General features: G+C 53.1%; 9 protein-coding genes across 9 annotated transcripts; 4 read left to right on the forward strand and 5 right to left on the reverse strand.

Annotated features, from left to right (window-relative positions):
* Window positions 1–60: 60 nt before the first annotated feature.
* On the reverse strand, window positions 61–3,519 carry SEPMUDRAFT_86256 (calcium-transporting P). Its single transcript, XM_016910408.1, has 2 exons — window positions 810–3,519; window positions 61–741 (listed from the first exon to the last, which is right to left on the reverse strand). Exons 1-2 carry the CDS (start codon window positions 3,394–3,396, stop codon window positions 140–142), a joined length of 3,189 nt encoding a protein of 1,062 aa, XP_016760995.1. The 5' UTR covers window positions 3,397–3,519; the 3' UTR covers window positions 61–139.
* A 312-nt stretch (window positions 3,520–3,831) lies between these two features.
* Window positions 3,832–6,390, forward strand: SEPMUDRAFT_149420 (Rad21_Rec8_N-domain-containing protein). The gene is made up of 2 exons (XM_016905538.1): window positions 3,832–4,391; window positions 4,442–6,390. Exons 1-2 carry the CDS (start codon window positions 4,128–4,130, stop codon window positions 6,035–6,037), a joined length of 1,860 nt encoding a protein of 619 aa, XP_016760996.1. The 5' UTR covers window positions 3,832–4,127; the 3' UTR covers window positions 6,038–6,390.
* A 174-nt stretch (window positions 6,391–6,564) lies between these two features.
* Window positions 6,565–8,733, reverse strand: SEPMUDRAFT_156462 (beta-lactamase/transpeptidase-like protein). The gene has a single exon (XM_016907673.1). The coding sequence runs from the start codon at window positions 8,378–8,380 to the stop codon at window positions 6,734–6,736; it is 1,647 nt and encodes a 548-aa protein (XP_016760997.1). The 5' UTR covers window positions 8,381–8,733; the 3' UTR covers window positions 6,565–6,733.
* Window positions 8,734–8,867: 134 nt separating this feature from the next.
* On the reverse strand, window positions 8,868–10,092 carry SEPMUDRAFT_149421 (FeS cluster assembly scaffold IscU). Its single transcript, XM_016905539.1, has 2 exons — window positions 9,548–10,092; window positions 8,868–9,484 (listed from the first exon to the last, which is right to left on the reverse strand). Exons 1-2 carry the CDS (start codon window positions 9,996–9,998, stop codon window positions 9,336–9,338), a joined length of 600 nt encoding a protein of 199 aa, XP_016760998.1. The 5' UTR covers window positions 9,999–10,092; the 3' UTR covers window positions 8,868–9,335.
* A 163-nt stretch (window positions 10,093–10,255) lies between these two features.
* SEPMUDRAFT_163896 (PCI-domain-containing protein) lies at window positions 10,256–11,795 on the reverse strand. Its single transcript, XM_016908089.1, has 2 exons — window positions 11,456–11,795; window positions 10,256–11,399 (listed from the first exon to the last, which is right to left on the reverse strand). Exons 1-2 carry the CDS (start codon window positions 11,718–11,720, stop codon window positions 10,393–10,395), a joined length of 1,272 nt encoding a protein of 423 aa, XP_016760999.1. The 5' UTR covers window positions 11,721–11,795; the 3' UTR covers window positions 10,256–10,392.
* A 228-nt stretch (window positions 11,796–12,023) lies between these two features.
* Window positions 12,024–13,462, forward strand: SEPMUDRAFT_156465 (WD40 repeat-like protein; the record flags this gene model as incomplete). The annotated part of the gene is made up of 1 exon (XM_016907674.1): window positions 12,024–13,462. One exon carries the CDS (start codon window positions 12,024–12,026, stop codon window positions 13,371–13,373), a length of 1,350 nt encoding a protein of 449 aa, XP_016761000.1. The 3' UTR covers window positions 13,374–13,462.
* Window positions 13,463–13,717: 255 nt separating this feature from the next.
* On the forward strand, window positions 13,718–17,246 carry SEPMUDRAFT_163898 (RNA-binding domain-containing protein). The gene is made up of 5 exons (XM_016908090.1): window positions 13,718–13,841; window positions 14,017–14,073; window positions 14,125–14,224; window positions 14,283–14,709; window positions 14,767–17,246. The coding sequence occupies exons 1-5, from the start codon at window positions 13,753–13,755 to the stop codon at window positions 14,826–14,828; spliced, it is 735 nt and encodes a 244-aa protein (XP_016761001.1). The 5' UTR covers window positions 13,718–13,752; the 3' UTR covers window positions 14,829–17,246.
* On the reverse strand, window positions 15,572–17,020 carry SEPMUDRAFT_45196 (TPT-domain-containing protein; the record flags this gene model as incomplete). Its single annotated transcript, XM_016908955.1, has 1 exon — window positions 15,572–17,020. The coding sequence occupies one exon, from the start codon at window positions 17,018–17,020 to the stop codon at window positions 15,572–15,574; it is 1,449 nt and encodes a 482-aa protein (XP_016761002.1).
* A 718-nt stretch (window positions 17,247–17,964) lies between the features above and the next one.
* Window positions 17,965–20,130, forward strand: SEPMUDRAFT_149424 (uncharacterized protein). The gene is made up of 3 exons (XM_016905540.1): window positions 17,965–18,120; window positions 18,172–18,794; window positions 18,844–20,130. The coding sequence occupies exons 1-3, from the start codon at window positions 18,074–18,076 to the stop codon at window positions 19,776–19,778; spliced, it is 1,605 nt and encodes a 534-aa protein (XP_016761003.1). The 5' UTR covers window positions 17,965–18,073; the 3' UTR covers window positions 19,779–20,130.
* Window positions 20,131–20,488: the final 358 nt, after the last annotated feature.

A 20,488-nucleotide genomic window follows, 5' to 3' on the forward strand; every position in this document is an offset into this window, starting at 1 on the left:
CACTAGCAACAGCGTAGCAACGAGCTGGATGCGCAATGCATATGCGCAAGTTGAGCGTTTTTGGTTTGTACAGATGCCATGGGTTAGTTATACAAGCAGATATACATGAAGAAGGAAAACCAGCTTTGTGTGATACATCTTACACCATCCTACCCGCCCTTCCACCAATGCTCCCTCCGGCCTTTCTCCGCTCATAAAATTTCCGCCCTTCATCAACCCACAGAACTGTGCTAGCCAGCGCCACCAGTTTGAACAAGTCACCCAGACTCAGCGCCTCGGTCTGAAATACCGATTGCAAGGGCGGAAAATATATCACCAACCCCTGCCCTAATAACGACCCGAAAACAGCATATGTAAACATGACATTTCCCTCTTGCCCGGCCGCAGTATTACTTTTCCCTAGCCAATGCGCCGGTAACAAAGGTACCTCTCCTCTCAGTACAGATCTGGTGGCAGAACGACAAGCCAGAGCGTTAAACATGTCGAACAGGACGAATTGCGTGAAAGTCAGAGTCGTATCTCGAGCGGAGACGGAATGGGCTGCGAGATCTTCGGGTGTGAGATTGGAGACGTAAGTGATGAGTGTTCCGAGGATGATTATGACGGCCGACTGGAGCACACGGCGGATGAGTCGTGGAGTCAGGACGCGTGCGTCGCGAGGTCGAGGAGGTTGGGAGAGGAGGGCTGGATCTACGGGCTCGACGCCGAGAGACTGCGCAGGTGGGCCGTCCATTATTATATCTGCAATGCGCCGGTGGTCAGTGGTGATGATAATGATGATGCTTGAGAAAGTGGGGGTGAAGACTCACTAATCCACAGAATTTGCATTGCGTTGAGAGGATTCTTCCATCCTCCGAGTGAACTCAGCATCACCAGGCCCAGCGCTGCGATGCTGGTGGACAGCTGGAAAGTGATAAAGTTTTGAATGTTGTAAAAGATGCCCTTTCCCTCTTCAATGGCATTGAGGATCGTGCTAAAGTCATCGTCGGTGAGAATCATGTCAGCTGCTTCTTTTGCAACATCCGTTCCCAGCTTGCCCATCGAAATGCCAATGTCTGCTTTCTTCAACGCTGGTGCATCGTTGACACCATCGCCAGTCATGGCAACGACGTCTCCACGACTTTGTAGTGCACTGATGATCTTGAGCTTGTGCTCAGGCGACGTCCTTGCGAATATTGATATTCTGCTCATGGCTTCTGCAAGTTCGGCTTCGCTCATATGATCAATCTGGTCGCCTCGTAACACTGGCGAGCCAATGGCAGAATTGAGGTTGATTGGCATGCCTAGCTTCCTCGCAATGGCAACTGCTGTGGTCTCGGCATCACCGGTGATCATGATCACTTTGACACCGCCAGCCATGAGTCGTCGAATAGACCTGTCTACGCCTTTACGCGGCGGATCAGACATGCCAACAAGACCTCCGAAGCAAAGTCCGCTGAAGATATCCTCTCCATTCGGAGCTGGCTGCTGCTTTCCACCACGAGTAGATGCCGGAGTAGATGAGCGACTGCTTGCACTGACGTCCCTACTGGCATTCCTAAGACCTCGCAGTCGGACAGGACCCGAGGCGAACGCAAGCACGCGCAGACCTTCTTCGGCCATCTCTCGCGCTGCAGCATCAACCTCTTGCTTGCGCTTCTCATCTAGCACAACCTCGCCTTGGCTGGAGATGTACGTGTCGCACCTGTCAATCACGCGCTCCAAAGCACCTTTGATATACGCTGTGGTATCGCCATTCGACCCCTCGAGTATGACGCCCATCCACTTGCGCTCGCTGGAAAAGGGTACTTCATGCTTGCGCTCACCGAGACGAGCTCGTACATCATCTTCGTGAAAGTTATCCAACATATCGAGCAGCGCGACATCTGTCGGCTGGCCTGCCCACCGACTCTTCGCATTTGCCAGGTCATCCTGACCACCTGTGCTGGCAAGGACGGCAGCACTGGCCGCAGTGATCTGGCCGTGAGTGTGCGTATTGAGCCTGCCATTGTTCACAATGTTCGCGGCTCGCAAGACGGCCTGTGTTGTAGCAGCGTTCGGCGCGTCCGTTATCACCTTTGCCACTTCTTGAGGTCTCCCGTCCCCGAAACTCCACATTCTCGTTGCAGTCATGTGGTTTTGCGTCAAAGTGCCTGTCTTGTCTGAGCAGACCACATTGACGGATCCTAGCGTCTCTACGGATGGAAGCCTGCGAACGATTGCGTTTCTCCTGCTCATGCGCAGGACACCTAGCGCAAGAGTCACCGTGACAATGATGGGAAGTCCTTCTGGAATCGCTGCGACAGCCAGAGATACGCCGATCTGGAAGAGCTCCAAGAACTTTCTGCCTCTCCAAAGTCCAACAAGCATGATCAAGGTGATGACGCCGAACGACATGTAGCTCAGCTCCTTGCCCAAGCGATCCATGCTTTCCTGTAGAGGCGTCCTTGGGGACTCGATTTCTGCAAGAGATGCACTAATGGCACCAAATTCTGTGTCACCACCAGTACTGACGACAATGCCCTGTCCATACCCTGATCTCACCAACGTTCCCTGAAAAGCGATATTCGTCTGATCTGTTAACCTGATCTCCCCACCCCGTAGTATAGTGCTAGGATCGGTACTGCCATTGGCATAAGCGACCGGTCCAAGGGTGTCGGCAGTCTTGCCGACAGGCTCATTCTCGCCTGTCAAATTGCTCTCATCGATGCTCAAGTCCGCCGCATGTGTTATTCGTATGTCCGCAGGTATCCTGTCTCCAGTGTGAAAGAGCACGAGATCACCAGTCACCAGCTGCGATGCTGAGATGGTCGTGCTCGCCCTGGTCGCCTTCTCCTCGCTATCGGAGTCTCCTGATTCTTTGTTTTCGGTGGACACGGCTGATGTACTAATGCCCCTGATTACGTGCGCATAATGCGGCACCAGTTGGTTCAATGCTTCCAAGCTCTTCTCACTCCTATACTCCTGCACGAAAGCCACGCTCACGACAATTGTCACAGCGATTGCAATAGACACTGCATCCTCGAAATTGCCCATGACGGCCGAGATGGCGGCACTCGCGAGCAGGAGCAAGATGAGAGTCTCCTTGAACTGCTTGGCAAAGCGCAGCCATAGTGGTTCGGGCTCTTCTCCGGGCAGTTCATTGGGGCCTTGCACGTGAAGTCTCGTAGACGCATCGGACGGGTGCAAGCCATTGGTGAGGGAGGTCGAGTGCCTCTCCGCGACCTGCTCCACAGTGAGCACGGCATGCTGCGATGTCACCGACTGCTGCCCAGGGAGTTTGATTCTGCTACTGTTGCGTGTATGGGCGGATGCTGCAGTGGACGTCGGCGGAGCAGCCAGCGACTGTTGCTGCGGCGAGGGCGAGGTTCGTGATGCATGTTGCAGTGGGATGATGGGCGGGCTGGACCTGGACATTCTTCGTCGTCTCTCCCCCCAGCCATGAACGCTGCTGGCCGTTCGTCTGCTTCTTCTACCTGGGCGTCGTGTTTACTGTCGTGATTGTCGGAATCGCATTGGAACCGTCTGTGTTGCGGTGTGTGGCACTGTTTTCTGTCAATACCGGTCGAAGTCGTCTTTGTCTTCGTCTTGTGCCTGAATCTGCCTTCTCACAGCCATCCACTTCAATTCTGCCAGTCGTGTCAGCGAGCACACCACAGTGACCATACATTGGTAAAAGGACAACGATCCCTGTCGGGCAAGCATGCTCGCGGCGCGGCGGCGAAACCTTCGTTCCGCAGTGCGGTTGAATGGGCCACTAGGCCCGTCTCCCGTCCCGCGTCTCCAGCCACTCCGGAGCAGATGAACACAGCTCTCGGGCTCTCCTCGCTGACGGCGCACACACAACGACACGACACAACCCACCGCCGCCGTCGCCGCCGCCAGCAGCAGTCCCGCTCCACCACCGGCACTGGCGACACATACTGCTTGCGCCTACAATTGGATCGTCCCTTGTCACGACATGTGCTCCTGAACGACGCCCTCCGCCAGGCTCTAGCGACGAATGAGACGCGTCGGTCGGCAGTCATAACAACGCGCTCATCGATCCGGTCGCATACTTCACCACTGCATCGAACACGCCTTTACCACCTCGACACACGCATATTCAACGTCGCGTAGGGCGACTGCATCCTCTCCTGCCATCCGCCATGTTTTACGAAGCGTCCCTCCTCACCAAGACCGGGCCCTTGGCTCGCGTCTGGCTGGCTGCCAACCTGGACAGGAAGCTCACCAAGACCCAAGTCCTGCATTCGAACCTCGATACCAATGTCAAGGATATCATTGGAGATGCTCAAGCGCCAATGTCTCTGCGGTTGACGGGCCAGCTGCTGTTGGGAGTCTGCAAGATTTACAACAAAAAGGCAAAGTACCTCATGGACGACTGCAGCGATGCACTGCACAAAATCAAGATGGTTTGTCTCATGCGTTCACGCGTATGGATCACAAGCTGACAATGGCGTAGGCCTTTCGGCCCGGCAACGTTGATTTGCCTAGCGATCAGTCCCACAAGGCCAACCCGGCCGCATTGACTCTTCCTGATACCATTACAGAGCTTGACCTCTTTGCGCCCATGCCCGATCCTGAAGAGCTTCTACGGGAACCCGAAGAACGCGCGCCAGGTCAAGACCCCACTCTCCTCGACTATGGTATGAGCCAAATCATCGACTCTCAGACTCCAACGCGGACACAACAGAGGCGAACTATGGCTCTCGATTATGACGATCTCGGTCTGGACCTTGGACTTCCTGATGAAGAACGTGCACGTGGGAGCCCAGACAGCGATGGCCCGAGCATAGAACTGGGACGTCGAGCACCAACACCACGACGCGACGAACCTACCCTGCTTGAGGTCGATGACCTTGGACTCGATTTCGGATTCGATGACACTACACTACGACAGACTACTGAGCAGCCAGATGCTCCCGTTCTAGGCGGCGACGAGGATCTCCAGATGGGCGGCATGGACGAGGAAATCGAGAAGGCCAATGCACACGCTCTCGAGCGTGCAAAAGCTGCTGGTGAGCAACGACAACGAGACTCTGCATCTCCTCTTTCGTCTGTCCGCAGTAGTGTGGAGCGAGACCTGGAAAGGACATTTCAGCTCGACCAGGCCATGAACGAGGATGAAGACGAAACGATAGCTCAAGCGCAACAGCGCGTCAAGCGCAGAAAGGTTATTCGCATAGATCACCATACTGAGTTCTCCAGTAACGAACTCAAGAAGCTTCAGGAGGACCGCTCTGCTATCACCAAAGCTCCCACATATCTGCCGCACGACCCGCTGCTCCTGTCCCTTATGGAAATGCAACGGAACGGCACTTTTGTAAGTAACCTTATGGGCGATGGAAGTATGCAAGGCTGGGCGCCTGAGCTGCGTGGCATCCTATCTCTGGAAGTCGTTCGCAGTGCAGGTGACAAGAAGCGCAAGCGAGACTCAGGCATTGCAGATGTCGACAGTGGCAGCGACAAACAAGCCACTCCCCAGCTAGAGATTCCCGCCGAGGATGATTCTGGTGTACAAGGTGGCGCAGGCGATCTTGACGCGACAGCCAACGATGACGCTCCGGTAATGATGGACGATCAAGATGAGGAACTTCACGAAGACGAAGCCTACGACGCAGGTGTCAACTTTGACATCACCGAAGCACCTCTCCTGCATCCCTCACAATCAGGACCTGTCGCTATCGGCACAAAGAAAATGGTCCACATGCTACGAGAACACTTTGCGCCTGGGCATCCCACAGATGCCAACGAGCCCCCGACGCCGAGCAAGCGAGTCAAAAGCTCAGCCCTGTTCACGGATCTATGTCCTGAGAAGCAGACCACGCGACAGGACGCCACGAAGATGTTCTTTGAACTGCTTGTTTTAGGCACGAAAGATGCCATCAAAGTTGAGCAGGAAAGCAAAGGACTTGGTCTTCCCATTCGAGTACGTGGCAAGCGTGGACTGTGGGGTGACTGGGCTGAAATGCAATCTGGCGGCGAGATTGCCAGTCAACAAGAAGACGCGGTCGCCAGAGCCGAAGAGCTCGCATCAGAAGTTGCGGCCGAGGCGTAGACTTTTGTGCTCATCTGGTACTTTTGGCTTGACTTGTCTTGGAACTTTGGCCTCAAGAAATTGGAACAGCGATGGCGCTGCGGTGTATGGCGCGAATTCTTATCACATAACGGTGGAATGGACAACATGAGCGCAGTAAGCTTATGGTCAGTACCAGACGATGTTGGACGGAAGGGGAATACTTCTTGGATATCTTCTTGCCGAGCAGAAGGAAAAGCTTCGGACTTTTACCTAGTAGTTGTGATATCCTCTTGAGCGATTGATGGAAGAGCAAGATGGAATTAGGTAGTATTGGATTGGACGAGGTGGAGAAAGAATCTTGAGCTGTTTCCAGCAATGACAAATGATCTTTTTTATGGCTTTCACAGTCTTGATATATCTTTGAACTTTCCAGTCATCTCCTTGCACCGTCGGTCGTATTGACTTGAGGTAATTGAAAATATGGCCTGCCACCTTGATACTACCTTACTACCTAGGTAGGTATTGAAAATATGCCAGAGTTATTATAATAAGTCACGTCGTTTTATGGGCCACCAAACACATATACACAAACGTCAAGAGCAGCACATCGGCATACAATCGTCGTTTTGTGTCAACTGTCACAAGAATGTACGGATGGATGTACTTCCACCCTACCTTACTTTTCATTCATCCCGACATTCATCCATCATACCTCACACTCAACTCCACAACTCCTCAAACCCTCCTCAAAACCGTCACAGCATCCTGCACCAACTCAATCCACATATCATCCTCATTCTGCGTCGCCTGCATCAAACTCTGCAAATCCCTCCATTCGCCTTGCACTTTCGGTTGGAAACACATTCGCACCCCGAGTTCCAGCCCATCCACCACAAATGCCATGTCGACACGCCCATTCAGTCGAAACCACGGGCTGGCGCCGGGCCGGAGACGCATGGCTTGGTCGACGCCATCGAAGGCGAGCATGGGAAGGCCGTTGTCTTCGAAGATCTCCCATTCGCCGTCGTGCAGGGTGAGTAGGGATGTGAGGTGGGAGGGGGTGTCGACGGTTCCGGCGGGAGAGTGTTGTTGTTGCTGCAGTTGTTGAGGGTTAGGCGGAGATGCAGATGATGTTGTGGTGGTGGTGGTGGCTGTTGTTGGTGGAGAGGAATATGAGCCAGGGATTTTCTTGGATGTCCAGTGGCCGACGAAATCTTTCCATTTGTCGCCCGTGTTCAAGCCTTCTGGAGCGGTATATGGGGGGAAGTCGGTCATGTTCCAATTCGCAGGCAGAGTGTCGTATAGGGGCCACACGCGAAATGTGAAGATGGCGGCTACCAGTTTTTTGATTGTGGGCCATCCGAGTGCGGAGTTGGTCATGATGGCCAGACTCATCAGACGGGGATTGTTGAAAATGGGAGGTATCTCGTTGATTCTATGTCCGCCGAGAACATAGCAAGTGTAGCCTGGTTCGTTTTGTCCAGTGTGGCCAAAGAATGTCCGGTCCATTGCCCAGCCCATGCCCATGGGTCGAGCTGATGGTGCGTCGTTGGGAGCAACCAGTGTGAGCATTTTTCGGGCAGTCTTTGGACTGAGGAAGCCATTTTGAGAGTACAATGAACGCTGAATGGCAGCAGTAGCCTTCAGGAGATCCGATGGCGTGGTCCATAGTCCAGCAGCTGCTAGTTCAGTGAATCGATGGTAGCCCCGAGACGATGATGTGCCGGGTGTGTACGCCGTAGAGTATGCCCGGGCGTAATTGTTGTCCCCCGAGATAGGATCACCATATCGACTCCGTGACATGCCCAGGGGTATTAGGACAGTCTCTTGCATGAAGTCTGCAAAAGGCGTCCATGTGATGTGTTCCAGAACGACCTGCAGCAGCGTGAATCCGCCGCCAGAATAACTGTATTGACTCCCAGGCAAGCTGGTGAATCGTATGCGAGGCGTGTTGGAAGGAGGCTTTCCGCTGAATAGTTCTGGATACTTTGCGGGCTCGCCCACATATCCAGGAAATCCGTGCTGCGATAAACCCGATCGATGACTGAGGAGCATGCCAACCGTGACATGTTGCAACAGGTGTTCAGTCTTGTCGTCCACAATGGATTCTGCAATCGGCGGCGGGATATGTTCAATAATCTTCGTGTCGTAGCTGAGTCTGCCCTGGTCCACCAACTTCGCCACTGCCAACGCGGTAATGGCTTTGGATATGCTGCAGGCTTGATATACTGTTTCTGCGTTTTCAGCTCCACTCGACATCACATGGTGCTGGACTGGACTGAGCGGGTCATCCAGGAATGCCATGGACACTGACGGTATTCCGGCTTCTCGTAGTTGCGCTGCATTGACCACAAACGTCTCCAGATCTTTGAGCACGCCCATGATGGACGAACAGCATACCGATCTGCTGCAGACGGGCGGAAGACTGTATTTACCTTAGTACATATGTACTGGTGGAGGAGTGCGTATGTATAGTAGGTATATTCCGATGGATGGCAGCGCTGTGTTCACGGTATGATGGCCGTGTCTGCAGCGAGAGTGCTCGAGTTACATTCTCCAGCTGTTCAACACCAGTCCAGCTCGTGTGAGTCGGTCGCATGGAATATTCCTGTGGATCTCAGTCATCTGGGCCCACTCTGCGACACCAGAAGTACTAGGAGGTACTAGGTAATATACTTTAGTACATGTACCTACGTGCTTGTGTAGATGACCTCCGAGAATGCCGATTGTCCGAGCTCCATCTGGCAACATCTTGACAAACGTATACTATATACCTACCTAAAGGTACTGTTATGTATGTAGTTCTAACGAATTCTTCAAATCAGGTAGCTGTATAGGAAGGGGAGTAGTGAAAGTGAAGGAGTACCGGACACTCGGGGCCGAGCACAGCAGCGCCAAACAAGAGCCACCCGTTTTCGATGACTTTCCGCCAGTAATAGGGTGTTGCGAACAAGAACGCTACCGCAGCAGGGCCACAAAGTCTGTCCGGTACCTCCTACGATACCACATAGTCAAGCAATACCTGAGCCAGAGAAACTCCGCCCATTGAGGGAGCATCGGATTGTAGTGACTGCACAGCACAAGAAAGAAATTTTGTTAACATGTGCCAAATGACCGTTATCCTTTCTTCATGTCTGTCTAGGCCCGGAGGGTATCATTTTGCAGTCTGATATCATACACAGACCAGTTTTCACCTCCTCCCTCGACGAAATCCGCAAACGCCGCTATGTGCATCCCGCTAAAATATCATCACAAAAGAATTGCCGTCTTCGACAGCCTAGGAATCTTTAGAGGCTGGGTTGCTCCGGTCGCAACTGCAACTTGCCGTTCCACATGCCTATGCGGAGGCAGAAACAGTCTCAACTTCAATCTTAGGCATATGGGCACCAGTACCGCCAAGATCCGTAGCCTTCTGCTTCGGGTTTTTGGTATAATAGTTGTTGATGGCAGACTTGATAGCATCCTCGGCAAGCATGGAGCAGTGCACTGCATTACGAATTAGTTCCGCTCTTTCCTCTCACTTCCTCCGCTTATCACAGGCTGACTTACACTTGACAGGAGGCAAACACAACTCCTTTGCGATCTCCGTATTCCTAATCCTGCCAGCTTGCTCGAGAGTCATGCCCCTGACCAGCTCGGTCAGATAACTCGAGCTCGCAATTGCGGAGCCACATCCAAACGTCTTGAAAACGACATCCTTAATCATGTCTTGTCCGTCCTTGTCCTTGCCGACCTTGATCTGCAGCTTCATGACGTCTCCGCATGCTGGGGCGCCCACCAATCCAGTCCCAACGTCGGCGTCATTCTTCTGCATGCTGCCCACATTGCGAGGGTTGTTGTAATGGTCGAGTACCTTCTCGTGGTACGACCGACGGGCGTTTTGTTGCACGATGGGTGCCGATGTACGTGCGATGAAGGCATTTCGGGCGGTCGAGTTGGCTGCTGTGCGGAGAGCAGATGTGGCTGTTGCCGGCGCTGTGGCGAGGACGCGTTTGAACATTTTGAGGTTTCTGAGTGGTCTGTGAGGCGAGTTCGGGATAATACGTGCTTCAATTGACGGTGCGGGTGATGGTTTGGTTGAGTTGGAGTGGTTGTAGGTGAGAATGACAAAGAGAAAGAAGCAATCGTCATGGTCGACACACACAGAGCTTTGTGGTCTCGATTCTCGGCTAGACGCCTCCGATTGGCGGAGGCCAAGCACTATCTCGCTGATGACGATCAGGAAAGGAAATAGACAGCGAGGGCGGCGACTGTCATGTGAACTGGAGCTTGATTCATCCAATGTCGTGAATAATGCTGCTGAGTTCGGCGGCAGTTGCTGCCTGCCGCTCTATGCTATGGCTATGGTACAGTGACAGCAATTACTTTCCATGTCATCAACGTTGCTCAAATTTCTACTCGAGCAGGCTTGCTTGGTTCGTGTACAGCACATCGACAACACTGCCCAGCTTGCCAATAGTGTCCAGAGCAGCATCGTAGCCCTTATCCCGCTCAGCCTCTTCAAAGATCTCGAGCACGCCTTGTCCTTGGTCAACGATGCCAATGATAACACGGTCAAGGATCATTTGCGCGAGCTTCCGCTCTACTTGCCCGACATCGAGGCCGACCATCTTTGCAACGTGAGTGATCTCAACGCGGGAAAATGGCTCAATGACCTTGATCAGGTTCTGCTCCAACATGCTGTCGTACAGTCGTCGCAAATGCGAGGCAATAAAGCGATCACCGCCAAGCTCGTAGCGGTATGAGTGGAGAGCCTGTTCGTACTCTTCGAGACTGCGATTATTGTGTGCGCGTGCAACGGCCTTCATGGCATCCAAGTTCTTGCCTGCGTATTTGATGGCGTGCTTCGAAGTCATGAGAGAGTCGACATCTTCCTTCAGGTTCAGCATGATTTTACAAAGGAGCATGTACTGCAGAGCAGCAGTCGCCTTCGTCGCATCGTCCAGTCCATGGTAGCCTTCCATAGCTTCGATGAAGTACGAGAAAGCTGTGTTGAAGTCACCGTCTTCGGCGTGTAACTGTCCGGACTGCATATCCAGGCCAGCCTGTAGGAGCGGCGGCGTGTAGACTGACGCAGCACTGGTCCTCGCACTCGTCAGAGCTGCTCTTCCCTTTGGAATGTTGCCCAAAGCGTGGTAGACCTTGCTCTCCAGCAGTTGCACCTCGACCAAAACCAGCTTATCATCTAATCGCTTCAGCTCCTTGAGCAGATTGTTGATGAGTGTGAGCGCATCGTAGTATGCTTGCGTTTGCATGTACAGGTTGACCAGTCGGACCTCAAGACTCTGACGCAGGAATCCCTGCTTCTGGGAAACGGCCCATTCAATGGAAGACTTCGTGACGGTGATCTGGGTGTCGGTAGTTTTGGGTATCGCAGCGAGGAGGTCGAGAAGCTGTCGCACTGCCGTTCTGTTAGTATGTTTACGCGCAGTCTTCTTTATGGTCTGGTCAGCATACCAAGCTTAGCAGTCTTCGCCCTCGCAAAGCTGGTGAGCACATTCCGCGTCTGTTCGATGAGGCTGACAAGGTCTTGTGTCCGCTTGTGGTCTCTGTACAGCTCGCCTAGGCCAGTGAGCGCACTCTCAAAGTCGCGTAGAGCCTTGTCATTCTGCCCTGGCGGTTTCGATAGAATGTCCTTGTAGGTAGCCTCTGCCTTCTGTGGTTGATCTTTGGCCAGCTTCCGCGCCTCCTCTATCCGCTTCACGTTGTCCTCCTGTGCCATATTATTGTCTTGATGTCCAGTCACTGATGCACTGCTCGAAACGTTGATTGAGAGTGTTCGAGTATGAAATCGGTGTTGCGATGCGAAGATGTGGTGGTTGTGTGTTGTCGCCAGCTCCGAACGACGAGGCAGGCAGGCACGGATGCACGTTGATCATCGGCGCTCTTTAACTTTTGGCCGAACTTTCTCCAACTTTTATAATTCCTCTTCCTCTTGTCTTCCCACCTTGCCTGCGGACACCATGGACTGAAGATGGTTAGTATTGCACGATACTGGTGATGTGTTGGATCGCGTACTGATGGAATGCAGAAAATCAAAGCGCTCACTCGCTCGACGAGCTCCATACAGACGCCTGGCAGCGATGTTGCTCGCCAACCTCGAAATCTCGATCCTGCTGTGCACCCATTCGAGCGGGCACGGGAGTATACGCGCGCACTTAACGCTACGAAACTTGAGCGCATGTTCGCTGCACCCTTTGTCGCGCAGCTAGGGAGAGGCCATGTGGATGGGGTGTATGCTCTAGCCAAAGATCCTACAGCGCTCGAACGAGTTGCCAGTGCAAGTGGCGACGGAGTTGTGAAGGTCTGGGATCTCCCTACGCAAAGCGAGGTATGGCAGTCGCAAGCACATCAAAACTTGGTGAAAGGGATATGTTGGACTCAGGACCAGAAACTGTTGAGCTGCGGGACAGACAGATTTGTTAAATTGTGGGATCCCTACAACACTGCAAGTGGCAGCAAGCCAACAGCGACTTGGACAGGGCCAAACTCTTTCTCGTCGTTGACAATGCATAGACACGAGCGCAACTTTGCTGTCGCAGCCTCGTCAAGCGTACAAGTCTTCGATGTCGACCATCCTTCGGATACACCACTTCAGAGCCACACATTTACTGGCGCGATCGATACGATTACCGATCTGAAGTTCAACCAGTCCGAGACATCTATATTAGCAGCAGTTTCAAACGATAGCTACCTGACCTACTACGACTTGAGGACTTCTTCCGCTCTACACCGACAAAAGCTTCGCATGGCTGGCAATAGCATCGCCTGGAACCCGATCGAGCCTTTCAACATTGCAGTGGGTAAGGAAGACCACGATATCAATATCTTTGATATGCGGAATCCCAGCAAGGCCTTGAATACCTTAAAAGACCACGTCTCGGCAGTTATGTGCGTTGACTGGTCTCCTACCGGCCAGGAGCTGGTGTCCGCCTCGTACGATCGTTCGATTCGTCTTTGGACGCCACTGAAATCTGGTCGCAGTCGCGAGCCATATCACACGAAGCGCATGCAACGTGTTTTCTCGTGCACCTTTACAGGCGACTCAACTTACGTGCTTTCTGGGTCTGACGATGGTAACATTCGTCTCTGGCGTTCTAATGCTAGTGAGCGGAATGGTATCAAGTCTGCAAGGGAGCGTCAAAAATTAGAGTACGATCAAGCTCTGAAGGAGAAGTGGAAGCACATGCCGGAGATTCGCAGAATTGCCAGACACAGGCACCTGCCAAAGGTTATCAAAAAGGCTGCCGAGATTAAGACCGAAGAGCTCGCGGCGATCAAGCGACGTGAGGAGAATGAGAGGAAGCATTCACGGGCTGGACAGAAGAAGAGACGAAGTGAGAGGGAGAAGGCTGTTGTGGCCGTCGAGCAGTGATGATCCACTGCGGACCTGAATGCGAGTTCATGCATGGCGACGGCGTTTTGGCAGGGCTTTTTCAGGCGCTGGATGATACCACGATACAGGCAATATCCCAGCGTAGTGACTTCTTCCTCGCTCCAAGCAAATACATAATGCGAGTTCTTTCACTCTACATTCGCCGTGCAGTTCAACTTCACGACTGATGCGCGTACCCGACTGTTTTATGCTTTTCCCGTATGATCTACGCCAAGGCGCTAGAGCCAAACCGGTGTACTGCCACGCCCTCGATCGCTTACCTCCTACATGTAGGAGGTACCCTTCTCCACCTTCTGTCTCCTTTACACTCACCACATCCAATTCGAAACTCGGCCAGTTCCCTCTACACCCTCGAACGATGTCTTCTCGCGGCGGCGGTACCACTCTCTATGTCAGTGGCTTCGGTCATGGCACACGCGCACGCGATCTTGCCTACGAATTCGAACGGTACGTCCAATCATCCCCGAACCTCATTTGAACACAGCGACGAATACATCCCTCCTCGCATGCAGTCATTGCGCGCCCGCTGCTGCTCGCGCAACTTGCGCTCCCGCTTGACAAAATTGCGACGGCTTATTGCGCGACATGGCAACGATTTGAAGATGGACTGACAGACTCGAAGATATGGCCGACTTGTCCGCTGCGACATACCAGCACCACGGACCGCATCGAGCAGACTGTAAGACAGCTCTCCAATAGGTTGTTGAGCAACTATACTGATGTGATACAGCTTTGCCTTCGTTGAGTACGAAAATCGCCGGGACGCTGATGATGCTTACTACGAGATGCACAACAAGCGCATCGGGCGCGATGACCTGCTGAAGATTGAGGTATGTACAGACAAATTTTAAGCAAGCATGCTGGAAGTTACTAACCGGACTCCTACAGTGGGCACGCACACCACCATCTGCTAGCTGGCGCTTCGACCCAGGTGCCGATCGACCACGCGATGGCCGTGATGGAGGTCGCGGTGGCGGTCGCGACGACAGAGGTGGACGTGACAGGCGCGAGCGCTCTCCTCGCCGCCGCTCTGGTTCTCCGCCACGAAGCCGTCGCCACGACGACGATCGCGAGGGAAGCACACGAGACCGCGACTATGACCGTGGATCTCGCCGTGATGACCGGGACGACCGACGCCGCGAGCGCACACGTAGCCCAGAGGCAGACCGTGATCGAGCCGACCGTGACCGAGACATGAAGGATCGTGACGTACGCGACGAGGATCGGGATGGCGACCGTGATGCCGACCGACCAGCGAGGGACGACCGCGACCGCGATTTTGAGGCCAATGGCAGCAACGGCGACGTTGGCAAGGGTGAGTTCAGCATCTTGAAAACACGCATGACGCAGCGTACTGATTGGCTCATCACAGAGGAGGCGCGAGAGGAAGAGGCTCCTCCAGCCGCGCATGATGATTTGGACACCGCCGAGTAAGGGCAAGGCTGACTTAGTGCACCAGCTCTCGCTATCCGGCTGCGTGATGCCTCAGCATCTGGCAGCGGACCGTTGCAATTCATTTGAGACGGGAAGCGGAGAACGCAAACGCCGTACCATCGACGACCGAGCCGGGCGCGCGAAAAGCAAAAGCAGCAAGACAGTGAACTGAGAGAGTGATATGGTAAAGTGTGATACAATTGACTGCTATCGAGGCTGCTGCGGAGGTTCAACTTTATTACACACAGGGACGGGCTAGCATCGACCGGATTATCCTCGAAGCGAATCGACCAGCTTGACTTGACGCCGTTTTCCTTCGAAGCGGATCCTCGTACCTCGTCGTTATTACCATATCGAGCGAACCCTGATGCAACAGCAACCAGCGTACCTCCCGTCCTTCCCTCGTCCCTTTCGCTCACTCGTTCGTTCCCCCGTCCATTCCCCGCCGTCCTCGCTCGCGCGATCCGTTCCCGATCGACCTGAGTCACCCAATATCATGCTCGTCTGCGACTCCTGCGATCCTGACTTGAGCGCCCGATCCTGCAGTTCCTGGCCTGACAAGACTTCTAACATGACAGCTGCTCGAACACGCACACAAGTGGTAAGCTATGCAACTACTAACTGGTAATGCGTACATCTGAATCATGCAACACATTACCATGGTTATGCGAAGACCGTACACAACGTGAGATTGTTATCGCGCTCATACAGGGCAGTAAATGATATTTGTAGATTCAGTATAATTACTCAATATCCTCGGGCCTCTTTTGAGGACTCCTCGAGTTGTCGCTCCCATGAATTCCGCCTCTGTTTAACGGATCTCCAGCCTCTGAGCTCATGCTATCTCGGCCTATCGCGAATTCGCTTCCTGTTTCTATGCTGCTTTGTCGTTTTCTGGGCGCATCGTTCTCAGCGGTCACCACAGCATGTGCCTCCTTCCTGGCATCGCGCCTCATCTTGGAGTATTTGAGCCAATTGTAGCCTGCGATGCTGGCAATTGTCACAATCAGGCCCGATACATTGATCGGACTCAGTTCGTCGCCGAAAGTGAAACTAGCGGCGCTAATGGTCAAGACCTCCTTGAAAATGCCGCACACTGATAATGTCACAACAGAGGAGCGTTGCAACAGGGCGAACTCGGCAGCTACCATCATAAAAGCCAGACAACCTGGGAAAAGGATAATCAGCGATCCCAAGAAATATCCTTTGGCCTGGGCTAGTTCCTGGAGACCTTGCAGTACCGCCGAAGCTCCTTCAATCGGTAGTGCCAGCACGAAGAGCACAAGGAACATGACAGGAGTGAGGAAGAAAATTGACGAGAATGGGTTACTCGTGGCTCGATTCCGGAGCAGTAAGATTTGGGTCAAACTCCACCGAAAACCTGAACATAAGCTTGCAGTCATCACGAGGATGAAACCGAGAGCATTGAAAGCTGCTTCGCCGGATACCATGAGTATCACACCTATGGTCATGAGGCTTATGATGCCACAGAGTTTCCAGGTGGGTTTTTCGAGTCTGAAGACAAAGGCGAAGAGGAGCACGAAGGCTAGAACGCTGGATTTGCACATTGTGAAGAATGTGAGCGATATGAAGCGGAGGGAAAAGTTCCCGAGTCCAATGTCTAGGGCTGTTGCTGTTCCGCAGGGGGCGATGCGAGAGAGGTAGAAGGTCTTTGTCATCAATGGCGGTGGTTTCTTCTTGGGATATTCGTCTTCCCCTCCCACTCTTTCATATTGATGCTCTTCTTGTGGTGGTGGTGGTATGACGTTTCCATTCCTGTCTCGACCAGGTCTAAAGCGTGGAAAGATGATGATGACCAAACACGCGAGCGAGAATTGTACAAACATGTGTATCGATGTGGTGAAGAGTGGGAAGTGGAAATCGAGATTCTCGGACGAGAACATCCACTTGTTGTAGACGGAGATGGAGATACTGAATGTGTACCATAGGAGAATGAGGATTCCGTTGATGATCACATTTCGTATCAGAGCGGCTTTGGCTATGCCCTTCTCTTCTGCGAGGAGGGCCTCGCCTGCTATTCGATTTGCCGGGTCCTGGTTTCGTCTCCGCTGTCGTCGCCGCCTCTTGCGCTCGCGTTGTGCTAAGCCGGTCTCTTCATCATCGTCGTCGTCGTCGTCTTCATCGTCTGAGCGTGCGTCTTCGTTGGAGGATCGGATTGAGGAGAGTTCCATGTCGGTACTCTGGTCCGACTCGGACAGGACTTTGGGCTCTGCCTCCAAGGTGGTTATGGGAGGACGGCTGCTGGTCGCAGTGTGTTTTGAGGATTGAGAGAAGAGCACATTAGCACTCCGCTGGCGCGCGTGGCCCTGAGGGAGTGGCTCCATTTCGTGTTCTGAGGAGCATGAGAAGACCGGGAGTGGTACAGTTGTGTATATTATTGACCGTTGCAGACGCGCTCCTATTCCTGGACCACCTGCACATCTCGGGGACTTGGGCCCCTGCGATGCACAAGTAGTCTCAGTCATCAGCCCCACCTTGGTTACCATAGCCAATTACGGGCAAGCTCGGACGCCGTTATTTTGACATGAATATCAATCAGCTTCCTCCTACTCAAACGGGTTCAGACTCAGAGGATAATCGTAGAAGCAGATGTGAAACTCGATACATGTGATTCGGCCTGATCCCTACCACAGAAACTTGTGGGATGCCCCTACCCTACCCTTTGCCCCTGCCCCCCCCTCTTTTCCGCCTGTATATATAAAACCTCTTGCCCAAAAGAGCCAAAACCTTCCTTACTCAAACAGTTTACTCCTGTCTGGTTCATTTACACCGTGCTTCACTCACTAGGAGGTAAGGCATCGAAGGTTCATTGACAAGTCACCTTTCTATACGGTCGCAGACCTCTAGCAACAACGCTGTTCCGTCTGGTCTTCGGCATGGGATGCCACATTACACTGCCAACACTGATCCCAACCCCATCAAGATTACAAACAGACTACGATATAATTGATCGATCTTGGACATTAGGCAGGGCGATAGATAGCGAGGAGATAGACGGTAGGCGGTAATAGTCCTGAGGCAGATATATCCTCAGGCATAACAAGCCGGATTTTCCACCCCCCTCCTCGTCCTCTTCATCAAGTATGCAACGTAACAGAGTCTGGAGTCGTTTTCGCATCTCATCCAGCTTCATTTTGGGGGCAAGAGCATTACCGTACAGTACGGTCCAGACTGCTTCAGCTCGAAGACCCGTAGCTCAAACAGCTGCCGATGGACCAGCGGATATGGAATACCCTGAGCATCTGTTCTATTACACATCCGGTCGCTGGCTGTGCGTTCCCCGTTCCATCTTCCGACCCTTATTACTAATCGTGATGAGCAGATATAACGAACAGCAGCGTATGAAAGAGCGAGAGCGGGTCTTCAACGTCAATGAGCTGAAGCGCTTAGCGGCCGAGGCTGTCTCGAGAAAGGTCGAAGATGTCGTCTACTTTGACAAGCTAGGCGAGGGCGGCGCCAATCGTGCATTTGTCCTGCACATGAAAGACGGCTCGCGACTTGTAGCTCGCATTCCGTATACGGGCACCGCACAGAGACAACTGGCAGTCGCTAGTGAAGCAGCAACCATGTCTTTCCTCCGCTCCCAGGGCGTTCCAGTCCCGCAGATTCACGGTTATTCGACGTCAGCAGACAACCCCGCCGGAACAGAGTACATCATCATGGAGTACAGCCTAGGTACTAATCTGTCCGACTCGTGGTTCGAAATGAACGAGCAGGATCGCAGCAAGTTCATTACAAGTCTGGTTGCGCTCGAAGCTCGGTTGTTGAACATACGCCTCCCAGCAAACGGCAGCATATACTTTCTCCGAGACCTCCCTGCAAATGTGGACAGAGTGGCGATAGACGACGACTCCCAGGGTTTAGACTCTTTCTATATTGGCCCCAGTACTAGTCCAAATCTCTGGCGCGGAAGGAGAGGCGGGCTCGATGTAAATCGTGGACCTTGTGAGTGGGAGTCCCCACAGATAGACCGCACATGCTTATAGCAAAGCAGTCATCGAAATGGAAGCTGTCTTGACCGCTGGGGCCAAAAAAGAAATCGCCTATTTAGAACACTTCGGCCGCCCTCTACTCCCGTACGATCGGATTCGGAGGGAGACATTTCAACTCGAAAAGCAACTTCCTTCCGTCCATCTCGACAGTCTACGGAAATATCTCACAGTGGCTCCATACCTCGTTCCAGCAGATCAACACAAGCTCCAAAAGCCCACCCTCCGCCATCCTGACCTCCGACCTAGCAACGTTTTCGTTTCCGACCACTACGAAATCACCTCCCTGGTCGACTGGCAACACAGTACCATCCTGCCCCTTTTTCTGCATGCCGGCATCCCCGACTATCTCAATAATTCCTCCGATCCCATCTCGCAGTCCCTAGAGACTCCCAAGTTACCCCCTAACTTCCACGAATTAGAAGAAGACCAGCGCGCCGAGCAACGCGAGCTCTTTCGCGCGCGCCAGCTCCACTACATCTACGTGGCAGAAACAGCGAAGCAGAGCCCCGCCCATTTCGCCGCCCTGGTCTACCCCCATTCCATGGTACGGCGCAGGCTCCATCGACTATCTAGCGATCCGTGGGCAGGCGACAACATTCCGCTCCGATCCAGTCTGATTTTCCTTGCGCAACGGTGGCACGAGATAGTGACTGATCCGACGATCCCATGCCCGATTCACTTCACCGCAGAAGATGCATACGAATGTCTCGCACTCGATGAGAGTGAGCGTGAGGCCGAAGAGCAGATGCGAGCGTCGATGGAGATGTTGGGCATTGGGCCGGAAGGATGGGTTCCCTGTGATCATTACGCGGCGGCGAATGAGGCTACGCAGCGGATGAAGAGCGATTGCTTGGAGCTGGCGGAGACGGAACTGGAACTAAGGGCAGTAAATGAACATTGGGTCTATGATGATATGGACGAGGATGAGTATTGGTGAGGGGCTTGGCGAAGTTCCCGCAGACCAGTAGGCAATACAGAGTAGAGTCAAGCGTGTCCTAAGCCACATGGGTGAGGTCCATAGTGACCAAAATAAATATCAGTGTGCCTCTAGGAGTCTTGGAATTCGAGTCATGCCGTCTACCACCATATCGGCTGTCTTGATCCTCACCGATGTGGCTCTCTTACGGGTCCATGCGGCAAAGGCTATATATTCTGCGAAGAGGAAACCGGACCCGTGGCCCGGGTGAAAACCTCTTCCACCTGTTTAGCTTTGTCTGGCCGAAGCCCTGCTACCATGATGCTGTTTTCAACTGTGTGTTGCGTCTGTCCCTAGCTGCCATATGGCCCTAGGCTGATTCTTGTCCGCGTAGATGTGTTCTGTGTCGTCTGACCTGCATATGTAGTCGGAGTGCCTTCGCTATAGAGCGGGTCGAGGTAGGGGCGCGCTAAATCCACTAGACCTAAAGCGTTACCACCTCAAAAAACTGCCTGTCTGTGCCTACGGGCCACCTTGCCGAAAATCTAGAGGAGAAGAACAAAGAGAAGAACAAAGAGAAGAACAAGGAGAAGAACAAAGAGAAGAAAAAAGAAAAGAACAAAGAGAAGAACAAAGAGGAGGAAAGAGAGAAGGACAAGGAGGAGGACAAGGAGGAAGACAAAGAGGAGGACAAGGAGGAGGACGAGGACGAGGACGAGGACGAGGACGAA

Source organism: Sphaerulina musiva (genome assembly GCF_000320565.1).
Source record: "Sphaerulina musiva SO2202 unplaced genomic scaffold SEPMUscaffold_5, whole genome shotgun sequence".
Lineage (NCBI taxonomy): Eukaryota > Fungi > Ascomycota > Dothideomycetes > Mycosphaerellales > Mycosphaerellaceae > Sphaerulina > Sphaerulina musiva.

Coding starts and splice junctions, on each gene's coding strand:
- SEPMUDRAFT_86256 (XM_016910408.1), bottom strand. CDS start 3,396: ATGTCCAGGTCCAGCCCGCCCATCATCCCACTGCAACATGCATCACGA. Junction 742..809: donor AATGCAAATTCTGTGGATTA/GTGAGTCTTCAC, acceptor GGCGCATTGCAG/ATATAATAATGGACGGCCCA.
- SEPMUDRAFT_149420 (XM_016905538.1), top strand. CDS start 4,128: ATGTTTTACGAAGCGTCCCTCCTCACCAAGACCGGGCCCTTGGCTCGC. Junction 4,392..4,441: donor CACTGCACAAAATCAAGATG/GTTTGTCTCATG, acceptor ACAATGGCGTAG/GCCTTTCGGCCCGGCAACGT.
- SEPMUDRAFT_156462 (XM_016907673.1), bottom strand. CDS start 8,380: ATGGGCGTGCTCAAAGATCTGGAGACGTTTGTGGTCAATGCAGCGCAA.
- SEPMUDRAFT_149421 (XM_016905539.1), bottom strand. CDS start 9,998: ATGTTCAAACGCGTCCTCGCCACAGCGCCGGCAACAGCCACATCTGCT. Junction 9,485..9,547: donor GTGTTTGCCTCCTGTCAAGT/GTAAGTCAGCCT, acceptor TTCGTAATGCAG/TGCACTGCTCCATGCTTGCC.
- SEPMUDRAFT_163896 (XM_016908089.1), bottom strand. CDS start 11,720: ATGGCACAGGAGGACAACGTGAAGCGGATAGAGGAGGCGCGGAAGCTG. Junction 11,400..11,455: donor GGCGAAGACTGCTAAGCTTG/GTATGCTGACCA, acceptor ACAGAACGGCAG/TGCGACAGCTTCTCGACCTC.
- SEPMUDRAFT_163898 (XM_016908090.1), top strand. CDS start 13,753: ATGTCTTCTCGCGGCGGCGGTACCACTCTCTATGTCAGTGGCTTCGGT. Junction 14,074..14,124: donor CGGACCGCATCGAGCAGACT/GTAAGACAGCTC, acceptor GATGTGATACAG/CTTTGCCTTCGTTGAGTACG. Junction 14,710..14,766: donor CAACGGCGACGTTGGCAAGG/GTGAGTTCAGCA, acceptor GGCTCATCACAG/AGGAGGCGCGAGAGGAAGAG.
- SEPMUDRAFT_149424 (XM_016905540.1), top strand. CDS start 18,074: ATGGAATACCCTGAGCATCTGTTCTATTACACATCCGGTCGCTGGCT. Junction 18,121..18,171: donor TACACATCCGGTCGCTGGCT/GTGCGTTCCCCG, acceptor CGTGATGAGCAG/ATATAACGAACAGCAGCGTA. Junction 18,795..18,843: donor CGATGTAAATCGTGGACCTT/GTGAGTGGGAGT, acceptor ATAGCAAAGCAG/TCATCGAAATGGAAGCTGTC.